At 39.0% G+C, this 21,641-nt stretch overlaps 1 protein-coding gene across 11 annotated transcripts in view; it reads left to right on the top strand.

Moving 5' to 3' along the window:
• The window catches only part of GALK2 (galactokinase 2), a 220,164-nt gene that overhangs the window by 121,258 nt on the left and 77,265 nt on the right, over positions 1-21,641 (top strand). For 8 of the 11 annotated variants that reach the window (XM_023227250.3, XM_023227248.3, XM_023227245.3 and 5 more), the window contains exons 6-8: positions 7,492-7,590; positions 9,084-9,236; positions 18,653-18,863. In XM_023227250.3, coding sequence (XP_023083018.1) covers positions 7,492-7,590; positions 9,084-9,236; positions 18,653-18,863 — 463 coding nt within the window. The remainder of the gene's footprint in view (positions 1-7,491; positions 7,591-9,083; positions 9,237-18,652; positions 18,864-21,641) is intronic. The other 3 variants (XM_023227252.3, XM_023227247.3, XM_023227253.3) reach the window with 2 other exon arrangements.

Genomic DNA, 21,641 nt, shown 5'->3' with positions numbered 1-21,641 from the left:
CTTTTTCTGGGTTGTTTTGTAAATTAAATAAGATGTACAAAATACCCTGCACAGTGTCTAGCCTTAGAAGACATTTGGTATTTGTCAGCTTTCTTCACTTTTTTATTAATATTATTTCCCAATTTGTTTAATTTATCAAGAAAGTCTTGTCATGTAGGAAGTCATTTAAAGAGCTGTTTCAGATTTAATGTGCATGCAGATCACCTGGGGATCTTGTTAAGCTGCAGATTCTGATTCAGTAGGATAGAGCATGAGATTGTACACGTTTAACCTGTTCCTGGTGACACCAATGCTGTGTGTGAAGGCTGCACTTGGAGTAGCAGAGTATACTGTACTCTTTTGTCCCTTTGCATCTCATTATTACCTTTTAGATTCATGTTAATATTTTAACAGTTTTACCACACACATTTGCACATCCAGAATCATCATCTGGAGAAACATCCAAGTTTGTACATTGTTAGGTACTAATAAGATTCCTCCTCATCCAGAACAGGCCGTGATGGTTGAGGTCTAGAAGAAACCTATCATAGACATTTCCCCAGTATTCCCGTGGGCCTAGGATCCCACACTGTTTGAATAAAATACTTTGCTCCACCCTCATTGTTGAAGGCCCCTTCTTAGAATCTGGGTCCCTCTGTGGCTTGGATTGCAGGTCAGTTAGGTTAAGGAAGTGGTCTTTGTCTTTCTCTTGTCCACGAGTCTGGAGGGAGCCGCGGGAAGACTGCATTTCTGCCCTCACTGAGCACCTGAGGTATTTTTAGAGCCACATGTCCCAACTACTAGCTTTCTCCAGGTTCATTAGATCATGTTCTCTCCACTGTACACAGATAGGAGAGTGTACTTTTGTTCTTTTGTGATACACACTTTCTGAGCCCATTGAGCTTTTATAGGAACATACGAATATCCAGTCCTAAGAACTTAAAACAAGCTATGTGTGAAAAAGCATGAGTGCTTAACGCAAACTCTGTGGTGTTTCTACATTTTCGCAGATTTCTTAGATTAACTTTGGAAAAACCTCCTCACTGTTGTTGTTTTTTTCTAGTTTCTGCTTGTTTTGATATTTAAACTCCTTCCTTTCTTTCCTGTATTATTTACAGGAACTTTTCAGCCTGAACCATCAGGGTCATTTGCATCTGCTATGCCCGTTTTGGGAATTGGCTGTCTTTGTCCTCAGGCAACTTTTCTTGAAGTAAAAAATGGAAAAGTTACTAATTCCTTTGTGTTACATCTCTTTGAGTTAGAGATGTGAAGAAGAAAGAATAGCCTCCTTCTTGAAAAAAAATACTAGAACAGGCTTTTTTCTTTTTCTTTTTTTCTTTTCCTTACAAAGTGTCTGTAAGTTAGAGCTTAGTCATCAGCCATGTTTCAAAACAAAGCAAGTCTGCTTCAGTCTCTTTAGAGTTATCTTAGTGCCATTTCATGGAGAATTTCTCTGTCCTGGCTGGGCTCTACCTAATATGTTTGCCAGCTTGGGGAAGAATTTGAAAATAGCCCCAGGTAAGAACTCAGAAATTTTGAAAGTTAGGGTGGAGAAGGATTATAGGGAGAGAAAATAGAGAAAATATTTGAGGTAAAGTCAGGGGAGCCATTAATGTTTTTACCTTGTCTAGATGAAACAGTCAGGGCTGTAACAGAAAACAGATGGCACACTCAATACGAAAAGACAGTTTATTTCACTGGGACTGTTTACAAAGATGTGGGTTTAGGGGACACCCAGGACTAGTTGTAGCTGTGCTGTTACTGCCCTTGGGCCTGAAGGTACACTCGAGACCTGACTTCACTCGCCCTCCCTTCCCCACTTCCTGCCAGAGTCCTCTGTTAGAAGAACCTAATGGGAAGCAGAGAGCACTGGAGCCTGTTGATGCACAATTATGCATTGCTTAACAATGGAGTTATGGACTGAGAAATGCACTGTTAGGTGATTTAGTCATTGTGTCAACATCACAGAGTGTACTGACACAAACCTAGATGGTGTAGCCTACTACACACCTAGTCTATATGGTACAGCTTATTGCTTCTAGGCTATAGAACCAGTGAAGCTTATTACTGTACTGAATACTATAGGCAGTTGTAACACAATGGTAAGTATTTGTGTATCTAAACATAAAAAAGGTAAAAATATGGTTTAAAAGAAAACAATGGTACAGTTATATTGGGCATTTATCATGAATGGAACTTGCAAGACTGGCAGTTGCTCTGGGTGAGTCTGTGAGTGGTGAGTGAATGTGAAGGCCCAGGACATGACTGTACACTACTGTAGACTTTATCAACACTGTACACGTAGGCTACACTAAATTTATACAAAAATGTTTTCCTTCAGTAATAAACTAACCGTAGCTTGCTGTAACTTTCTTACTTTATAAACTTAAAAAAAAAAAAAACGTTTTGACTCTTGTAATAACACTTAGCTTAAAACATAAACACATTGTATAACTGTACAAAATGTTTCTTTATATCCTTATTCTGTGAACTCTTTTCTATTTTTAAAAATTTTAATTTTTTTAACTTTTTAAACTTTTATTTTTTTTGTTAAAAACTAAAACAGAGTCAGGATCATCAATATCACTGTATTCCACCTCCACATCTTTCCTACTGGAAGGTCTTCAGGGGCAATAACATGCATGGAGCTGTCATCTCCTGTGATAACAGTGCCTTCTTCTGGCATACCTCCCAAAAACCTGTCTGGTTGAGACTGTTTTACAGTTAACTTTTTTTTTTTAGTAAGTAGGAGTATGCTCTATCATAATGATGAAAAGTATAATAAATATGTGCACCAGTAGCATAGCCATTTATTACCATTATCAAGTGTTATGTACTATGCATAATCATATGTACTACACTTTTATATGACTGGCAGTGCAGTAGGTTTGTTTACGTCAACATCACCACAGATGTAATGTGATGTTACAACTGCTCTGAGCTATGGTGTCACTAGGTGATAGGAATTGTTCAGCTCCATTTTACTCTTAGGAGACCACTCCAAAAGGTTTTTGTGCAGCACATGACTGTAGTTCATCCTGGGCAGCCTTCTGGGATAGCAGGATGAAGACAAGTGGACAGATCTGGAGAGGCAACCAGAAGCTGTCTGGCACTCTAGGTTTACATTTTCTTTTGGAAGACTTGTTCACCTAAAGACACTATCAATATTGTGTGCTCCTTGAGGGCAGACACTGGCTTATTCACTTATCTGTTAGGTCACTATTTACATGATTGTTGAATGAATGAATGGGTCTGTTTATTTCTTTCCTTTCTCTCGACTTACACTTATGGCAGCCGACTATAACAGTGTAATTTTGTCTTGGTTAGAGCCTTGTGTTCTGAATAGTTAGGCTTCCCTTAGGCATGGTTACCTAACTCAGAGAAACATTCCTTCCAGTGTAATTCAACTTTTAACAGTCTCATTAGTAAAACTGCTAAACAAAAACAGGTCACTGTATTAATATCTTGAGTCTTTTTGTATCCTTATTATTGTTTTTTTTTTTGTGGATATCCAGGTTTAGCAAAGCATAACATTCATAAATATTTAGCCCTTCTCAGTTCTAATCAGTTAGATTTAATTAGATTCTCTATTAAATTGAACCCTGTTATTTCATTTCTCCTCTTACCTGGAGTTCCGGTGGTGTGCAGATGGACAAACTGTTTAATTTAGGAAGCCCACAAGCCTTTTGTTTCCTTCCCAGGCTGCTTCAAGAGAACCACACAAAGGACTAAAGTAGCTTCATTAACTATCTTCAGTAGCTTTAAAAGATCTGTAAATAATGTCAGGTTTCTCCTAACTGTCCAGAGGGCAGAAGTCTGAACAGATACAAGCCTATTGGTTATACACTTTGGAAAAGTTTCCCATGCAGTCAAATTGTCTTCCGTAATGATTCTCAGTCATTAGGATTTTGAAGGAAGGGATAGAGAGCAGAATGTTTTAGGGGCATTCAGAGTCTTTAAATTCTATCTCCCTGAGCACTTAAAAAATGGTCTTACATTCTATAGTAATTATAATTTGTCTTTACATTTGGCTTGGGACTTAGCTGCTTTCTTGTGTAAATCAGATGATTCCACCATGTCTAGGGAGGTGGGTATTTTTCTCCTTATTATGGATAGGAGGTAATATATGGTGGTGGTTAAGATTATGGGTGCTGAAGTCAGATAATTTGAGTTTGAATCATATCTTTAATAATTACTAGCCTAGTCTCAACTAGTAAACCCACTCAGTTTCCTAATCTGTAAACCGCAGAGACCTAGTTTATAGGTGTATTAGTCCATTATCACACTGCTATGAAGAAATACTTGACTGAGTAATTTATAAAGGAAAGAGATATAATTGACTGACAGTTCCACATTGCTGGGGCGGCCTCAGGAAATTTACGATCATGGCAGAAGGCAAAAGAGAAGCAGGTGCTTTCTTCACAGGGCAGCAGGGCGGAGTGAGTGCAAGCAGGGGAAATGCCAGACACTTATAAAATCATCAGATCTCCTGAGACTCACTCACTCTCATGAGAACAGCATGGGGGAAACCAACCCTGTGATCCAATTACCTCCACCTGGTCTTGCCCTTGACACGTGGGGATTATGGGGATTACACTTCAAGATGAACTTTTGGGTGGGGGCACAGCCAAACCATATCAATAGGGTTGTGTGAGAAATAAATAATTCAGGCAAAGCAATTAGAACACTACCTAGCACATAATAAGTGCTCAATAAACCTTAACTACTAAAACCATTAGCATTGTTAATAGAATATGAATAAATGGAAAAAATAATTACTAAGCATAAACTTGTCAAACTTCTCAATGTTCTGGTTTTTTCCTCTTAAGAGGGAAGATACTTAAATTTTGGTGAATCTCATTTGTCTTTTCATATCCCTTTGAGGTAGTGAAAAATAGATTGCATCATCTCCATTTTGCAGGGAGTAGTTGAAGTCCAGTGAGAAATGAATATAGGCTTTGGAGTCAGACAGATGAGGTTCAAATCCTGGCTCTTCCACTTCTGGTTATATATCTCTAAACTCCATTTTTTTTCATCTCTATAATGGGGATAAGCAGAACATTGTTTGGAGGTTTGAAGGAGATAATGCTTACAAAAGAAATATTGCAAGGTACTGAGTATACTTTACCACATACTGTCACTCAGTAAATGTGGCTGTTATTGCTGTTGAGGGGAGGGGACTTTTGACACTGGCCCAGGGTCACAGTTAGATGGGCACCCAGGTTCCATCATCTCTTACGTAATGATGAATGTACTGCTTCATCTGGGTATGTTGTTTCTCTACATTTTAAATCCAAGTGTTTTGATCTTTTGGTTACTAATTTATTTTTAATGTACATATTATGGACACTGGCTCTGTGGGTCAGCAGGCCGTGAACAATGCCTATTGCATCAAAATCCTATGTTTACCTCATGTCACAAGACAAAGGTAATGTTAGTGAATCCACATGACCAACAAGGAATGTGACACTTGCAGAATCTGTCAGATGGTGTTTGGGCAACTATTCTCAGAAATTGAAAGCAGCAGGTGTTTATTAATATTTACTATGTGTTTGGCATTATGTGAAGTAAGGGACACAAAAGAAACACCGTACTTTATTCATCTCTCACAACAAACAGATGTGATAGAAACGTGAAACAAGGAACAATAATAACACTGTGATTCAGCTCATATTAAGTGGGCTCTGATCTAGGTCCTGCATGGACTCTCACAGACATGTAGATAAAAAGACAGGTAGATCCACACTTAAAGCATAGTCAATACATGATAATAGAGTTATTAACAGGGAGTGCTGAGGAGGGGTTATGTGGTATGTATGCATTTGGGTGGTAGTGCAGGTTCCACAGCAAGGTGCTGCTTGAATTGTTGACTAGTTGGGAATGCTGGGTAGGGAGGTATTGAGTGAAGAGAATAGAAAATCATATTATAAAGACAATGGGATGTGAAAGAGCCTGGGGTGGTAAAGAACAGCATTTGTTTAGTATCCCTCATGGCTGGAACTTAGGGTTTACAGGAGGAGTGGTGGGAGAGCAGGCTGGAGAAGTGCACTCGGGTTAAGTCATTAGAGACCTTGTGTACCATGCTGAGGACTATGAGCATTAAGGTGTTGACAACCAAGCAGGCAAGAGATGATTATATCAGTGTTTCAGAATAATTATTCTAGAAACATCATATAGTAAAACAGAAATAAGGGCCTGAATAAAGTCTTACAAGAAAGAAAAACTGAATAGATGAATAAATGAATAGTAGTGTATTAGATGATACTAACTATAAATGTTTTAGGAGTTTAGAAAAAGGGGACACCATGATGGGAATAATATTTGAAGAAGACTCCATAATGAAGAAATATTGTTTTGTTTTTTTAGAAGGGGTCTCACTGTGTCACCAGGTTGGAGTGCAGTAGTGCAATCTCAGCTCACTGCAACCTCCGCCGCCCAGGTTCAAGCGATTCTCCTGCCTTAGCCTCCTGAGTAGCTGGGACTATAGGTGTGCACCACCACACCCACCTAATTTTTATATTTTTCATAGAGACAGGGTTTCACCATGTTGGCCAGGATGGTCTTGATCTCTTGACCTCGTGATCCACCAACCTTGGCCTCCCAAAGTGCTGGGATTACAGGTGTAAGCCACAGTGCCCGGCCATGAAGAAAGATTTGAGTGGTCAGCCTAGGGATTTATCTATAGTACCTAGCCAATAAACTGGATATTGAACAAAAGTACAATTTATACAGGAGAGAAGACAGGAAGTAATACCAAGTTTCATAACATGTGTGAAATGGTCAAAGAGACAAATCTAACTGGATAAGAATGGTAAATGATACAATTTCATGTGCATAATGGTCCCAGATTTTGGAAGCCTTCGAAATGCCTGGTTGAGGGGTTTAGATTTATTTCTTAATCAATAGGAAACCAATAAAGATTATTAAACATATTTCAAGATTTTCAGTTTGGATTAGAACTGTGTGCATCTATTACGTCTCTTCATCTTGGTTGGAGGAAGATGAGTCTGATGAGATGACACCAGTTCTGATTCTTACATTTAATGGAAATGCCAGAGAGACTTCATTAATTTTGGGCAGGAAAATACAGTTTAGTGTCCCCACTTTGGTTATGGGTAGGCTGTGGAATAGTTCACTGTTGGGAGACAAAGGAAGCTGAGGCAAAAATGAATGATTGCCCATATGAGATTTTCAGTGATACCAGTCTAGGGAAGGATAGAGTAAATAGAAAGATGGTAGAAACTGCTTGCTCTGTGGAGACTTTTAGGGATGACAAAAACATAGCGTTTACAGTCAATATCTTATTTCATACCCATAGCAGACATTGTTAATTGATTTTGGTATGTTTTCCTATAGTCTGGAGCCCTTTTTAATGCAGTGCTCCAGGCAGGCTACTATTAGTTGATCAGAGTTGGCACTGAAATTCAAACCTATTTGTCATGCCTGTAGTAAGAAATGAATGAGAAATAAGTTATGACTACTCACAGTACAAATTAGTTTTTACCTTTCCAGGTGGAACTTGCAGAAATCTGTGCCAAGAGTGAGCGTTACATTGGTACTGAAGGAGGAGGCATGGACCAGTCTATATCATTTCTTGCAGAAGAAGGAACTGTAGGTAGCATTCCAAATAGGAACCATTTGGAAATTCCTAGTGGGAAAATTGACATGGAGAGGAAGGCCCTGAGAGCCTCAGGATGCTTGGTTATGGACAGCCTCCTATATTAGGCTCTATTGTAGGATATTATTTCCCAGCTGCTTGTAACTCAAGGCTGCCACCAGTTAACCTACTCTATTTCATGTTGATTGCCTTTCTCTTACACTTCCAGAATGATACCTCAGGTCTGGTTTTCTCATGTGTCTAGCTTTTTCCCTTCTTCTATTTTTCTTCATTGTTAAGATGAGCTTTCTCAATTCCCTATTTATTAGAACCTCATTTCCTGCTCCTGTCCTAAATCACTTCATCTCATGGCATTTTTATAAACTCATGTTGGTTTTAAACCCAAATCATAGTTCTCTTACCACATATATTCATAGTCCCTCTTTTTATAATTTACCCTTTGGTATCATTTTTCTTTGTCAACATTTTTGGGGCTTCAGTGGTGGGAAAAAGAATGTTGACAGTAAGCCAGGAATGAATTCCTTAGCTGGATACCACTTCCCCTTGGCTATCAACTCCTTTAGGCAGAGCAGAGGTTTGAGTTGTTGCCCATAAGCTGCTCATTTCCAAAATAGAGCAAACATTTCTTTAAAACATTTTCTTAGTTTTTCATCAGATTCCTACAGGCTTGGCTATTTTCCAAGAACACCTGGATTCCTTCTTATTAAGAATATTTGTTATTGATTCCCCTAAGCCAAAGACATGAGGCATGAGGAAATTTGTTTTAATACTAAGAAAATACTTTGGGTGTTTTGGATGAGACTCAACAGGCAGACATGAGGGCCAGAGTCCTGATATTAATGTAAGTTTGCTATAAAATCTGAGCACAGTCCAAGTTCTTTGGGCTTACAAAACACTTGACCATGTGACCCCTGCTTTACCCCTCTATCCTAACCTCTTACCACTTCTCACCCCTCAAACTGTAAGCCCCAAACCAAATTTCCATGCCCGTAGCTCCATTAACATCCCATGTTGTTTTTTGCTCCAGGACTTGCCTAAGTTCTTCCCTCTTCTTGACATGCTTTTTGAGGAAAGAAACCCTCTGTCTGCCCTACTTTTGCTCATCTTTTAGGACTCAGTTTAGATTTCTCTTTTTCAACTGGGTGGAGCCTACACTAGGCTGTATCTGATCCGATGCTTCAGCTATGTGTCCATATAGCATCTGTGCTTTGCTACCATTGTAACACAACTTGGAAATGTATTTGTCTGTCTACTAGACTGTCTTTCCCACTTGACTGTAGGCTCTATGAGAGGAGTGACAGTGTCTTTCTTGTTCACTGTTGTATTTCCAGTGCCTAGTACAGCACCTGGAGGTCAATAAGTAATATTTGAATGAATGAATACATTTTTGAGAAAATGCTTTGTTAAGATAAATAAATACAGAAACACTTGAACATTTTCTCCATTCTAATAAATTATATTTCTCCTTTCATTTTTCTTCTAACAGGCCAAGTTGATAGAATTTAGTCCTCTGAGGGCAACTGATGTAAAACTCCCAAGTGGAGCAGTGTTTGTGATTGCCAACAGTTGTGTGGAGATGAATAAGGCAGCAACTTCTCATTTCAATATCAGGGTGATGGAGTGTCGGCTGGCTGCGAAGGTATGAACTTGGCAAGCTAGCGAAACTTGAAGTAAGGTTTTTCTTGTCTTTATTTTCATTGTTCTCTATTACTTTATCTCTTTCCCCAAATTTTCGGTCAACATTCTGACTGCAGCAACATTCCAACTGAAGGTCTTTGGGTACAGAGAAATCTGATTTCTAACTCAGAAGACAGATGAACCAGTTGAGTCTTCTAGGGTGGCACTGGGAAGAAAAGGGCAGCTTATATATGTGAAGCAGAGTTATGGGTTAGGTCTATGGGTGGAGAAAGACAATTGATGGGAATGACCACAGCTGGTCTTGTTTCCTCAACAAAAGTGATGGCAGCCTCACCCCTTCTGGTCCTCTAAGATGCAGTTTTTATGTTGGATTATCATTCGTCACTCCAAAAATAAAGGATTGGTGCAGTCCCCCCACACCCAGTACCCAGGAAGAAGATTTTTCCATGTCTACTAGGGAAACACAAACCAGCAGGGGGTCTTGGAAATCTCTCTTTAGAAAACCCTCACAGTTAAACCTTAAATCTATTTAGGTAGTTTTCATTGGGTAGCTATTGTAGTTCTAGCAGCATGAAGATATACAAAGGGGCATAGGACATGGGACTAGAGAGAGTGGACAGTAGAGTTGAGGTCAGGTTGAGGGATTATGAAACAGGAAATGGTTAATATGTGATCACATAGTAAGTAATCCAGTGATCCAAAAAGTGACACAGGAATTGAATGTTATAAATAATCTAGAATAGCTCATAATATGACTAGAAAGTTGGAGAGAGGACTGAGGCTGGAGGCTAGGAAGTGGATTCTGGGTCAAGAGCTCCACTGTGTTTTCTTCCACTCTTGCTTTGATCTCCTGATGGATACTGATAGATATCACCTAAGACTTAGGATTACCAACCTTTACCAGGTCCTAAATACAGCCTGAAATCTATTTTCTCAGTAGTAATAATTTCAGAACTTCTTTACTTCTCTCAAACACCCATTACTTGATTCAGCCTAACTTCCAAAAGTGATCTTCTCCCATATTTCATGTTGGAAATAGATGTGGTCACATAGACTTTGGCTTCCTGCCATCATATCTGCATGTCTCTCTATATCTGCATCTCCTGTCAAAGCCAGCCCTTCCGTGTGTGGCTGCAGGGAACTCACTCCATCTTTAACCTGTTCCTCACCTCTATTTCTCTACTAAATCCTTTCTATCAGACTCTACCTATTCTAGTATTTTGTATTAGAAATGTCTACCCTAAGCCTCACAATTCTCTCCATCTACTATTTCTGTTTCTACTTTTTCATTCTCTTCACAGCTAAACTTCTCAAAAATTGCTTTGTATGTGTTATCTTTACTCCTCTACCTCCCTCTTATTCCTTAATTTACTAAAATCTCACTTCTGCCTTCTCCATAATATTGAATTTGCTCTTTCTTAGGCCACCAAAGATTTTTTCATTGGTAAATCCAGTGGACCCTTTTCAGTCTTCATCTTATTTCTCATTGTTATTTCTTACCTTTCAACAGAGTTAACCAGTCTTTCCCTCTTGAAACATTCTCTTCCTTTGGTTTCCAGTATACTTCACTTCCATTTTTTTCCCCCTTATATTTTTGTTGCTATTTCTTTTGGGTTTTAGCCATTCCCCCCACTGACCTGCCCTGGGCAGGGATGAAGAGATGGCAGGAATTCACTTCTCCTCCCACAGATGTTTAAATTCGGTGTTCTTCAAGGCCTTGGCCTTGGTCTTCTTCTTTCTAGTGGTCTTTCTTCTGTTGGTCTCATGCCCTCAGCTTCAACTTCCATCTCTATGATGATGACTTCCTAATAAACATCTTCAGCTAAGGCTTTCTTGGCTGAGCTCCAAACCTCTATATCCAATGCCTTATTGACCATCTTTACTTGAATGAACCATAGACCTCTCAAACTGAGCATGTTGAAATTGAACTCAATCATTCCCATACCTTATATTTTTCCATGGGTCTCATCATCAGTTATTGACTATCACATTAGCCTTCTCACTGTTCCTTAAATTCATGCTCATCTCTTTCCCAATCATTCTTTAAATAACAGCATGACAGTTTAGAAATTTAAATCTGAGCAATTTAAATTCCCCTGCTTCACACCTTTCAAAAGCTTCCTATTTCGTTGGAGTAAAGTAAAAAGTCCATATCACCACCTGGAGAGCCACCATATCTGAGACCTGTGCACCTCATCCTTTTCATATCTTAGCATCACCTGCTTTCCTTACACTCCAGCCATGAGACTCACTCTCATTTCAGAGACTTTGCACCTGCCCAGGACATTCTTCCTTCAGCCCTCTTTGAAGTCTTAGTCTAAATGTCCCTCAAGGAAGCCTTCCCTGACTTGCTTACTCCTGGACTAAGTTAGAGCCCCCTTTATATTTTGAAGCACTTTATTTTTCAGTTATGGCACTTATCACAATCATTTATTCAATGTCTGTCTCTTCTTTCAGATTCAGTTTTACCTGAGAGCTGAGGCGGTGTTTTGTCTTGTTAACTCTTATATCCCTAATGCTTGATGTGGTGCTTAGGCTGAAGAGACACAGGATAAACATTTGTTGAATAGATGAATGACTGCTCCCTGCATCACCTGCTCTGTACTTTATTTTGAACAATTTCGCAGTTTTTTACAAGTACTTATTATATGCTCAGCACTGGACTAGATCCTGTGGAGGTGTGTAAAGTGTAGTTTTCCCTTGTTACTGACTTAGCACTTCTCCTCTTACTTCTATCCTCTGAGGTTGGGAAATTCAGGAAATTAGAGATATACTGAGCCAGGAAAATAAAGCTTTTTGTTTCTGGAATATTTGGGGGGGTATACATTTTTTGAAAAATTATGATTTAAATGTTTTTTATTTTTAAATTTACTTATTAAGATAATGTCTAAAAATAATGTAATAGAAGTGCTTTAATGTTGAACTCTTCATAGTATTTGATCAGTGCATATGTGTAGAGAAACAGTGCTGTAAACTTTTTAATATCAAAGGTTCGATGAACTTTTTTTTCTTTTACGACACACTTCCTTTTTCAGAAGATGGAAGAAATTAGTGTCTTATTTGTTTGAGGGCTTAGTCTTGTTGACCTTTCATCTTGAGGTTGATGAGTAAGTGTTGCCTTCCTAAGGAGACCTCAAACATACACAACATTGTTTTCAAAGTTTTATCACGAAATTAGATATCCTCTACCAGATCCATAGGTGAGCTGAAATAAGTATTAGACATGTAAAATCAGTTCATGTTGTGACTACTCTCCCAAAGATACAAGAAGAAAATGATGGATGAAATTGTGGTGCTGAGTCTCTGTTGTAAAAGTTATTGGGATGGGGGAATGTTTTTTGAGAGTTAACTAGAAAAAGGGCATCTCCTTTGGAAGCAGTAGTAGCTGAAGATCTTAATCCACTGCAGAACCTCCTGTTCTTGAGGATGTTTTCTCAGTTTAACTGCATAACCCCATATGCATTTTAGAGGTACTTTGGTCAGCAAAATTGGCATCTGAATTTGGCTTTTTGCTACATACTCCTCCCAATTGACGTAGATAAACACATTGTTTTAAATACTATGAATTTTTCTCTTTTACAATGTGGAAGAAAGAAAAATGAAAGACTTTATCAAGATGGAAACTGTTTCTAAATCATGTTGCTGCAAATCACTAAAATCCCAGGTTTCATACAAAAGGGAAATGAAGATAAAACTGCTAATGTGCACTTTACTCAGAGATATTGATATTAGGAATATGCTTTTGCTTAGGAATATAGACTGGAATTCTAAGCATATTTTCTTTGCAATATGGTTCTATTCTTCCATTTTTGGCAACATGTGAATGAATATAATTTTTGTTTGAAGATGGTCTCATTAAATAAAGAAATAAACTCTCATGTAAAAATATTTTTTAAAAAAGCTTATCTCAGTCTGAGCAAACTTTCTGTTTTTCAGCAATAATAATGAAGTGTCAGTTGAAGAATGGCCAGGTCAAGATAGTTTTGAAAATGAGACTGATCAGCTAGGGCTCCACATGGCAAAGTTGTAATGAATAACATTTATTTTTCCTTTCTTCCTATTTTTCTCAGATCCTTTTGGAAAAAGAGTACTTTTCTTTTTCTTTTCTTTTCTTTTTTTTTTATCAAGTTAACACAGAGAAGTACACTAAACCAATAAAGACAATTTTTCTTTGTTTTGCCTTAATGCTAGCAATTTCTTCTATTCTCAACTTCTGTCTCACCTTGTTTCTCTGTCTCTATCTCTGTCTCTTTCTCTCTGTCCACCAGCTTTCAAAAGCTAATGGATGCAAATTCATAAAAAGTCAGAGCCCTGTAGAGCATTTGACTAAAATTAAAATTTTTTCAAAGCAAACTCAATAGAGATTTATAATTACCACTTGTATAAATGATATTTTAATAAAGCACATTTTTATGATAAAGCAGCCAGGGATCTTTAGTAGGTACAAAATTTTTCATAGTTTACACATATTTGGGGCTTAAATGTTTCCAGAAGTGCTTTCCTTATACAGTATCCCTTAGTTATATTGAATAATAAAATGTGTGATGCACATAATAAGTATTATGGGAAGTCAAGTAGGGAAGAGAAATTATACTGTTGCTTTTTGCATACCCTGAGCTCCTTGTGACAACATGAGAAGCAGTGAAGGAGAGAGTTTCATATGATCCTCTGACACTTCAAGGAAAATTTACAGTGATTCTTTACAAGGCCTGTCTGGTCAGGGTCCATCAGTCACAAGTTTTTAGTTCCTGTCACTTAGTAGTCAGTATGAAACATTCTTTGTCTGGTGATAGAATGTGAGGAGAAGTTGGCATAATATTCTCATGGTTTTGGCATTTCCTTGAATTTGAGCAGAGAAAAATTAAATACTCAAGAACATAGCCAATTTCACTCAGCCAGTTGATTCAATAGTGCATACTCTGCCAAGACTCTCTCATGGAGTATTCAGGCAATGGTGAGTCCAAGCTGCATGGCAGAGGACATACATACTGGGGAATAGGGGTAATGTGTTTAGTGGAACCAGACTGTGGCAGGACCTTCAGTGCTATGCTCAGGCTTACCCAGGCTTGGCTTTGAAAGCAGTGGTTGTTATAGGTATTTTAGAAATATTAATATGGTAGCAGAAGCTTTTGCCTTGGTTGAAGAGAAGTAGGTACTAGAGTATCAGTGAGGATGGGATAAAAAGGGAGAGATATGAGAGAAGCTCTGACTGGACCTAGTAAGGGTTGGGTACAGGCTCTCTATGATTCGATTTTTGTTTTCCTTCTGGCATATACTTCATTACTTTGAGGAAGTTTTCCTTGACTGCCTTCTGGCCTCAGTTAGGTTAAATACTCTTTTATGTGCCCTTACCATGTTATGTATTTTTCTATTATAGCAGTTTATCACAATTAGATTAAGTTCTTTATGTTAAATGTAGTTTTAATTTAACCTCTGTCTTTTCTGGTGGACTGTGAGCTGCATGTGGTCAGGAGCCATGTATGCCTTTCTCACTGCTGTCTGCCTGGGGCCTGGAAAGTAATAGGCACTCCCGTAAACACTCACTGTGAGCAGATGCACATGAATGAAAGAAATAAAGAAAAAGCTTTGAGTCAATAAGGGCTGCAGCTTCAAGACACAATGGTTGCTGAAAAGCATAGTGCTGCCATTGATAGGTTTTGAGAAGGTAGGATGGACTAGAAGTTGACCAAAAAGTAGGAGATGATGAGAGTTCTTCATGAATATCTTAACACTTTCTCTACCATACCCTCTTACCCGAAGACCCAGGGAGTCTCAGACCAAGAGCAGAGGGCTTAGTATTTTTGTTTGTGTCTGGGACAACCTGAAAGTGCTAAGGAGTTAATATCCTTGAGAGCCGCCTCAATCAGTGATAACTGGAAGTTATTGGGTAAATACTTTGGCTTTCTTGCCCATGGTAGGACAGGACTGAGCTTTACACATACAGGTTCCAGAGGACCTGTGATTTGAAGCTCAACAGGCCCAGACTCACCTGCCAACATCAGTGTACCTCATATTGACTTCTCTTCCTGTCTCACTTTCCATTCCTCTATTAATGTTTCTTAGGATCACCTTCCCCTCAAATTCTTACCCTCAAATTTTTGTCACAGGGCCTGCATCTGAGAGAAAGCAACCTAAAACAGAGTTTTAGCACTATTTATCAGTGCCTCTTTCCATGACTGTGGACAAAGCACTTGTTGCCTGCTTTCTTGTCCACAGAGTATGGAACAGAGCTCAGGAACCTCTCAGAAGTGGTATCTGATATGAATACTTAATGTTTGCCATGGTGAAAAGAAAATGGTGAATGTGGACAAAGAACTACCTTCTCTTATTTCCCCACCCTACTACTGAGTGAGAAAGTTGTGACAAAATAACCCATAGCTCTGACTCATAGCCCTGCTTCACAAATGTGAAGGAGGTCAGTCACCTGGGCCACAAGTGCCTTCATGAAGCTCTGTCTTTGAGCAACGATGATCTTATCCACCCATTTTCTTCATCTGCAAGTCATCTTTCTCTTTTCCAAGCCAAATTTCAAAGGGCTTAAGAGGCTTTTCTATTTGACTCCCTCAATGTAGTATAATTCAACAGCTCATGGGCTGTGCAGCTGTCATTGGGGGCATATGGTAGATTTCATCCTTAATTGAAATATACACCAAATTGGTTGTGTGGATTCTCCAGCTGAGGGCTCACTGGACAACTCAAGTCACAGTAAAGTGGGATATTGCTGGAGTGAATGTGAACTGTATGTTAGTGCCTCAATCTGCAGAAGAGCACATCGGGAGGCTGCCTTTGAAAACTGAATCTTGTGGGCTGCAGCCATCTCTTGCAGACTTTCTCCCCACACATCACTGGCCCAGTTTTCTTGGATCAAGTGCCTGGGGCAATGTGACTGGTTCCAGAGAGAATGGGAATGGGAACTTGGAGATCAAAAACTTCTTAGAAAGAGCCCACTGTCATCTCTTGGGGGCAGTTCTCTGATGTTTTTCTTTTTTTGTTTGGAAGGAACCCATTTATCAAAGTGTTTTTAAATTACTGGAATGTTCACTTCTAGCACAGATCTAGGTTTGTGTTTTGAAATGCGTTTCTAAGACTTGATCAGTGATTTGAACTCATATGGGTAACATGATATAGTCATCATCCATACCTCATTGAGAATGTGGCCTAGGGGAAGCAAGAAAGAGTTATAAGACCTGGATTCAGTTTCCAACTCTGTTATTAACTAGTTGAGTTACTTTGTTTTTTCGAGACAGAGTCTCACTTCATCACCCAGGCTGGAGCATAGTGGCCCCATCTCCACTCACTGCAACTCTGCCTCCTGGGTTCAAACGATTTTCATTCCTCAGCCTCTTGAGTAGCTGGGATGACAGGCACATGCCACCATGCCCAGCTAATTTTTGTATTTTTAGTAGAGACGAGGATCCGCCATGTTGGTCAGGCTTGCCTTGAACTCATGACCTCAAGTGATCTGTCCACCTCAGCCTCCCAAAGCTGGGATTAATGAGGCCACCACACCTGGCCTTGTTAAGTGACTTTGGACAAGTCACTTACTATTATTATTATTTTTGGAGACGGAGTTTCGCTCTTGTTGCCCAGGATGGAGTGCAATGGCATGATCTCAGCTCACTGCAACCTCCGCTTCCTGGGTTCAAGTGTTTCTTCTACCTCAGCCTTCCGAGTAGCTGGGATTACAGGCATGCACCACCACGCTCAGCTAATTTTTGTATTATTAGTAGAGATGGGGTTTCACCATGTTGGCCAGGCTGGTCTTGAACTCCTGACCTCAAGTGATCCACTCGCCTTGGCTTCCCAAAGTGCTGGGATTACAGGCTTGAGCCACCATACCCGGCCTACTATTATTTTCTAAATAGAGTAATAATATCTGTCTCACGGGATTATTGAAGATTATAAGAAACATGGGGCATATTTTAGACTATATTGCACTATTATTTTTGTTAGCTTCATTGCTTATCTCAGTTGGATTGTGGATGTGTTGCCAGAAAGCATCATTGTAGGAGATCATTGACTTCAGCTCTTTTAAAATGAATATATATTTATTCTTTTGTATTATGTATATCTTTGTAAGTTTTCTCAAATTATTTTTGGAATACATTGGAATATAGTACATGAATGAGTGAATGAAATGAATGAATGAATGAATGGGTCAGTCTGTGGAGCTATCAACCCCGTACTGCTAATGAATTAATGTGCTAAGCAAACAGGTCGGAAGAAGTCTTAGCTCATGTTTTTTTTTTTTTTTTTTTTTTTTTAATGACACCATGTTCCATGAAATAATTGAACCGAAAATCATAGTTCTGTTGTTTTGTTTTCCAGTTTGGCCTTAAAATCATTAACTCATTTCAAATATACAAGCCAGGGTTTTAAAAAGAGGATTAAATTAATATAATAACTTCTGTTATTAACATTCTTTAGAAGTCAGTGGCTGTAACCAGAGTACAATAGTCTTTTGGTAAACCCTGCTTCCTGTCAAAAAGAAAGAAAATCATCAACATAATGGAAGAGTAAATCAGATGCACATTTTCTTGAAGACTAATTTCCCCTTCTCTTGTTTCTTTTTGCTGTTTAAACTGCCCCTCTGTCCTCACACCCAGGCCATGAATATTGTAGACTTCAGGATGAGAGAAATCTTCCCTGTTTTGATCGCCACCTACTCTGATATTGTTTGGGGAGAATGACAGAAATATATTCTGGATTGGGGTTCCCATGGGTGGTTACAGATTTGGTTTGTACTTAACCTTTGCCGTCAGATTGAGGAAGTACCTCAGGATGCAGTTAGAAGCCAGACTCTTGTTCTTGAGGGTAGAGGAATATACAACTCTACTACCACCAGTGACCTAATGAAGTGCTTCACATAAGGTCACCAAGGAGGTTTTCATTTCAAATTTATGACTTTACCCCAAATGTCCATATAATGCCATTTTCAAAGAGACATATAGTAAACAGGAAGTACCCTAATTGGACGTACAGTATCCTTTCAGGACCCAGGTCACATGAGATGTAAGTAGTTTTCTCTTGACTTCCTAGGGAGGAATGCAGTAGGCATGAACTGAATAGGGATAAAAGAGTAAAATTATTCAAAGAAATAGCCCCGAGGGAAAGTGGTGACAGTCCAAAAAAAAAAAAAAAAAAATCAGTGAGGGATTAGTTGAGTGTATGTGCATGTGTGTGTGTGTGTTTCAGGACAAATACTTAACTAGTCAGTGAGTGTCATACAAACATGTTTAATTCCAGGCATCTGAAGCCAGTATGCATTTCCAAGTAATGGTGGGAAATTTAGAGAGGTTGAATGGAAAACAACAACAACAACAACAAAAACAGCTTGAAGTTGAATCTGGCTAATTAAAATAGTACCTATCAAATTCTGAAATAAAAATTGACCATTATCTCGGTTTGAATTTGCAGCTCCTGGCTAAATACAAAAACTTGCAATGGGACAACGTACTGCGGCTGGAGGAGGTGCAGGCTAAACTAGGGATTAGTCTAGAAGAAATGTTGTTGGTCACAGAAGATGCCCTTCATCCTGAACCCTATAACCCCGAGGAGATCTGTAGGTGTCTGGGAATTAGCCTGGAGGAACTCCGAACCCAAATCCTGAGTCCAAACACTCAAGATGGTGAGTTGGTTGCAGAAAGTAAGATATAGGTTATTCCCTCACTCATAGCTGGAAGGTTTCAACTTCTCCACTGGTTTTAGAGCATACTTGAGGGAATTTGGAAACTGTGTTTCAGCAAGCTTAGTTATTTAGAATCTTAGCTTCATAAATGTATTCATTCATTCATTCATTCATTCATTTATTTATCACTATGCTGGGTAGGTAAGGGTGAATGAGACATGATTCCTGTCTTCCAGGGGCTTATAATTCAGTAAGCTTCTCTTTTTTATCTTTTTTTTTTTCCCTTATCCACTTTTTTCTGGTTATTATGCTACTTGTATAAAAAATGGACTAGGTTAGAGAACTGCTCTAACTCTGTGAAACAATGCTCAGAACACTATAAAGTGTTCACTTCTTAGGTTGAAACTTGTGGCCCACTTTAGTGTGGAAGCTTATTTCTATTTGTGGTCTGCTTTCAGTTAACTTTATTTTTATACCAGTAACATCAGAAACTGAGATGAAGGCCAGGTAAATGTTGCAGGCACAGGATGGAGTCTTGGGCTGGCTGTTCCTCTTAGACTAAAGGTTATCTAATGGTGAGAAATCAGTACTGGGGGCAAGGACATCTAGTTAAGATCCAGTTGCCCTTAGCAGAGGGTTATGGGGGATAAGTAGGAGATTAACACAAACATCAGCCTCAGGGCCCCATTTCTGTCTCATTCAGTTCAGTTCTATAACTGATTGTTGAGTTGCTACTGTGGATTTACCTACAAAGTAATTTCTTAAAGGTTTCATGTACTGAAAACTTTGGGATGAGATAAGGGAATCATTTGGAAGCAGGGATTGGGTTTTAGCTTCTAACACTGTCGATCCGATTTAATTTGATGAAGCTTGATTGAGTCTTTAGAACCAGTATAAGCAAACTATGGCCTACTGGCCAAATCAGGCCTGCCATCTGTTTTTATGAAATAAACTTTTACTAGAACATGGCCATGTATTAGCTGTGGCTGCCTTTGCACTATAAGAGTTGAGTAGTTGCGATAGAGATTGAATAGTCCACAAAACCTAAAATATTTAATATCTGGTTCTTTGCAGAAAATGTTTCCTGGCTCTCATTCCAGAAAGGCAGTAGACTAAAGTTTACGTCAGTTTTGCCATGAAAATAGGCATAAGAGGGATGCTTCTCTTATAAGAATAATCTGTATAATGTGCTAAGAATAATGCTTGGTAGTGGAGGTACTAATAGAGTGATGAATGTGGTGATGGAGTTGTCTTTGGGTCTAGGGAGACCAGAAAACAAAGAAGACAAAGCCAGCTTAAGGCTGGGTGCAGGAGCTCGTGCCTGTAATTCCAGCACTTGGGGAGGCCGAGGTGGGTGGATCACTTGAGGCCAGGAGTTTGAGACCAGCCTGGCCAACGTAGTAAAACCCTGTCTCTACCAGAAACACAAAAATAAGCCAGGCATGGTGGCAAGCACCTGTAATCCCAGCTACTCAGGTGACTGAGGCATGAGAATTTTTTGAATCCAGGAAACAGAGGTTGCAGTGAGCTGACATTGTGCCACTGCACTCCAAGGTGAGACACTGTCTCAAATTAATAAATAAGTAAATAAATAAGCAAGCCAGCCAGCTTAACTAAGGAGTCAGCAACCAGCCAAAAATTAAATAATAAATAGGTATTTCCTAGGTAGACAAACAGTCAGAAAGAATTCCAGTCTGACCAAACAGTAGATACAGAGGCAGAAAGAAGTAAGAGAACATTATATGTCCAGAGAACTACAGATAGTTGAGTGTTTCTTGAAAATAATGTACACAGTAGAGAATAATATGGTATCAGGCCAAGGTTGTAGACAGACCCAGATCACCAAAGGGCTTATTAAATAATTGTGTGTGTGTGTGTTGTATAGGTAATGTGGGAGGTAATCTATTTACTGAATGAAGAAGTTGGGTAAGGTATTGGATAGGGAGAGGTTCAGGGGAATAGCCTTTCTCCTTTGACCTAAGATATTGATTTCTTTAACAAATATGTATTGACTTCTGTGGACTGGAAATTGTGCTAGATGCTGGGATGCAAAGATAAGCAGGACACAGTCTCTACTTTATAGTGACTTAGTGTCTAATTGGGGGAGAGTGCCATACAACAATCACAATAAATAATACCTGCTGTAATAAAGGTATTTATCAAGAACCCTAAAAGTATGGATGGAAAAGTGGCTCAGGTCCTGTAGATGGTGGTTCCATTTTGAGCTGCATCCTTAGAGAAAGTTATGAATGTCCTAGACTTAAGAGAGATGACCAGCCATTCCAGGCAGAGAGTAGAGCTTGAATGAAGACAAAGTAGCACAAGGAGTGGAGTATTGGAGCACATGCACCAAGAGGTATTGTGTGCAGTATGAGTTGGAGGACAAAAAGACTGCCTAAAAGGATGCCTATTAGGGAACTATTGCTCTATACTCTATACTGAATGAGAAGAGCCTGAAGTAGGGTAGATTGCTCAACTGGTAGATTCTCAAGACTGTAAAATGGAATTCAGTTGCATTTGGCAATTGCTGGTATCTAGGAGTGAAGGAAAGAAGAAAGGGAAGAAGGAAGGGAAGGAGGGAGAGGAAGAAGGAAGGAAGGAAGGGAAGAAGAAAAGAAATATAAGGTAAATAGGTCCAAGGTATGGATAACTGGGAACGTTAGGAAATTATAGTGTTGAAGTGATTTTGGCAGTAAGATGACAAGCTCGTTTCTCTCTCTATAGATAGATGGATAGATAGATAGATAGATAGATAGATAGATAGATAGATAGATAGAT

Source organism: Piliocolobus tephrosceles, chromosome 6 (genome assembly GCF_002776525.5).
Source record: "Piliocolobus tephrosceles isolate RC106 chromosome 6, ASM277652v3, whole genome shotgun sequence".
NCBI classification, from domain to species: domain Eukaryota; kingdom Metazoa; phylum Chordata; class Mammalia; order Primates; family Cercopithecidae; genus Piliocolobus; species Piliocolobus tephrosceles.
This window is presented reverse-complemented; position numbering and strand designations above follow the sequence as displayed.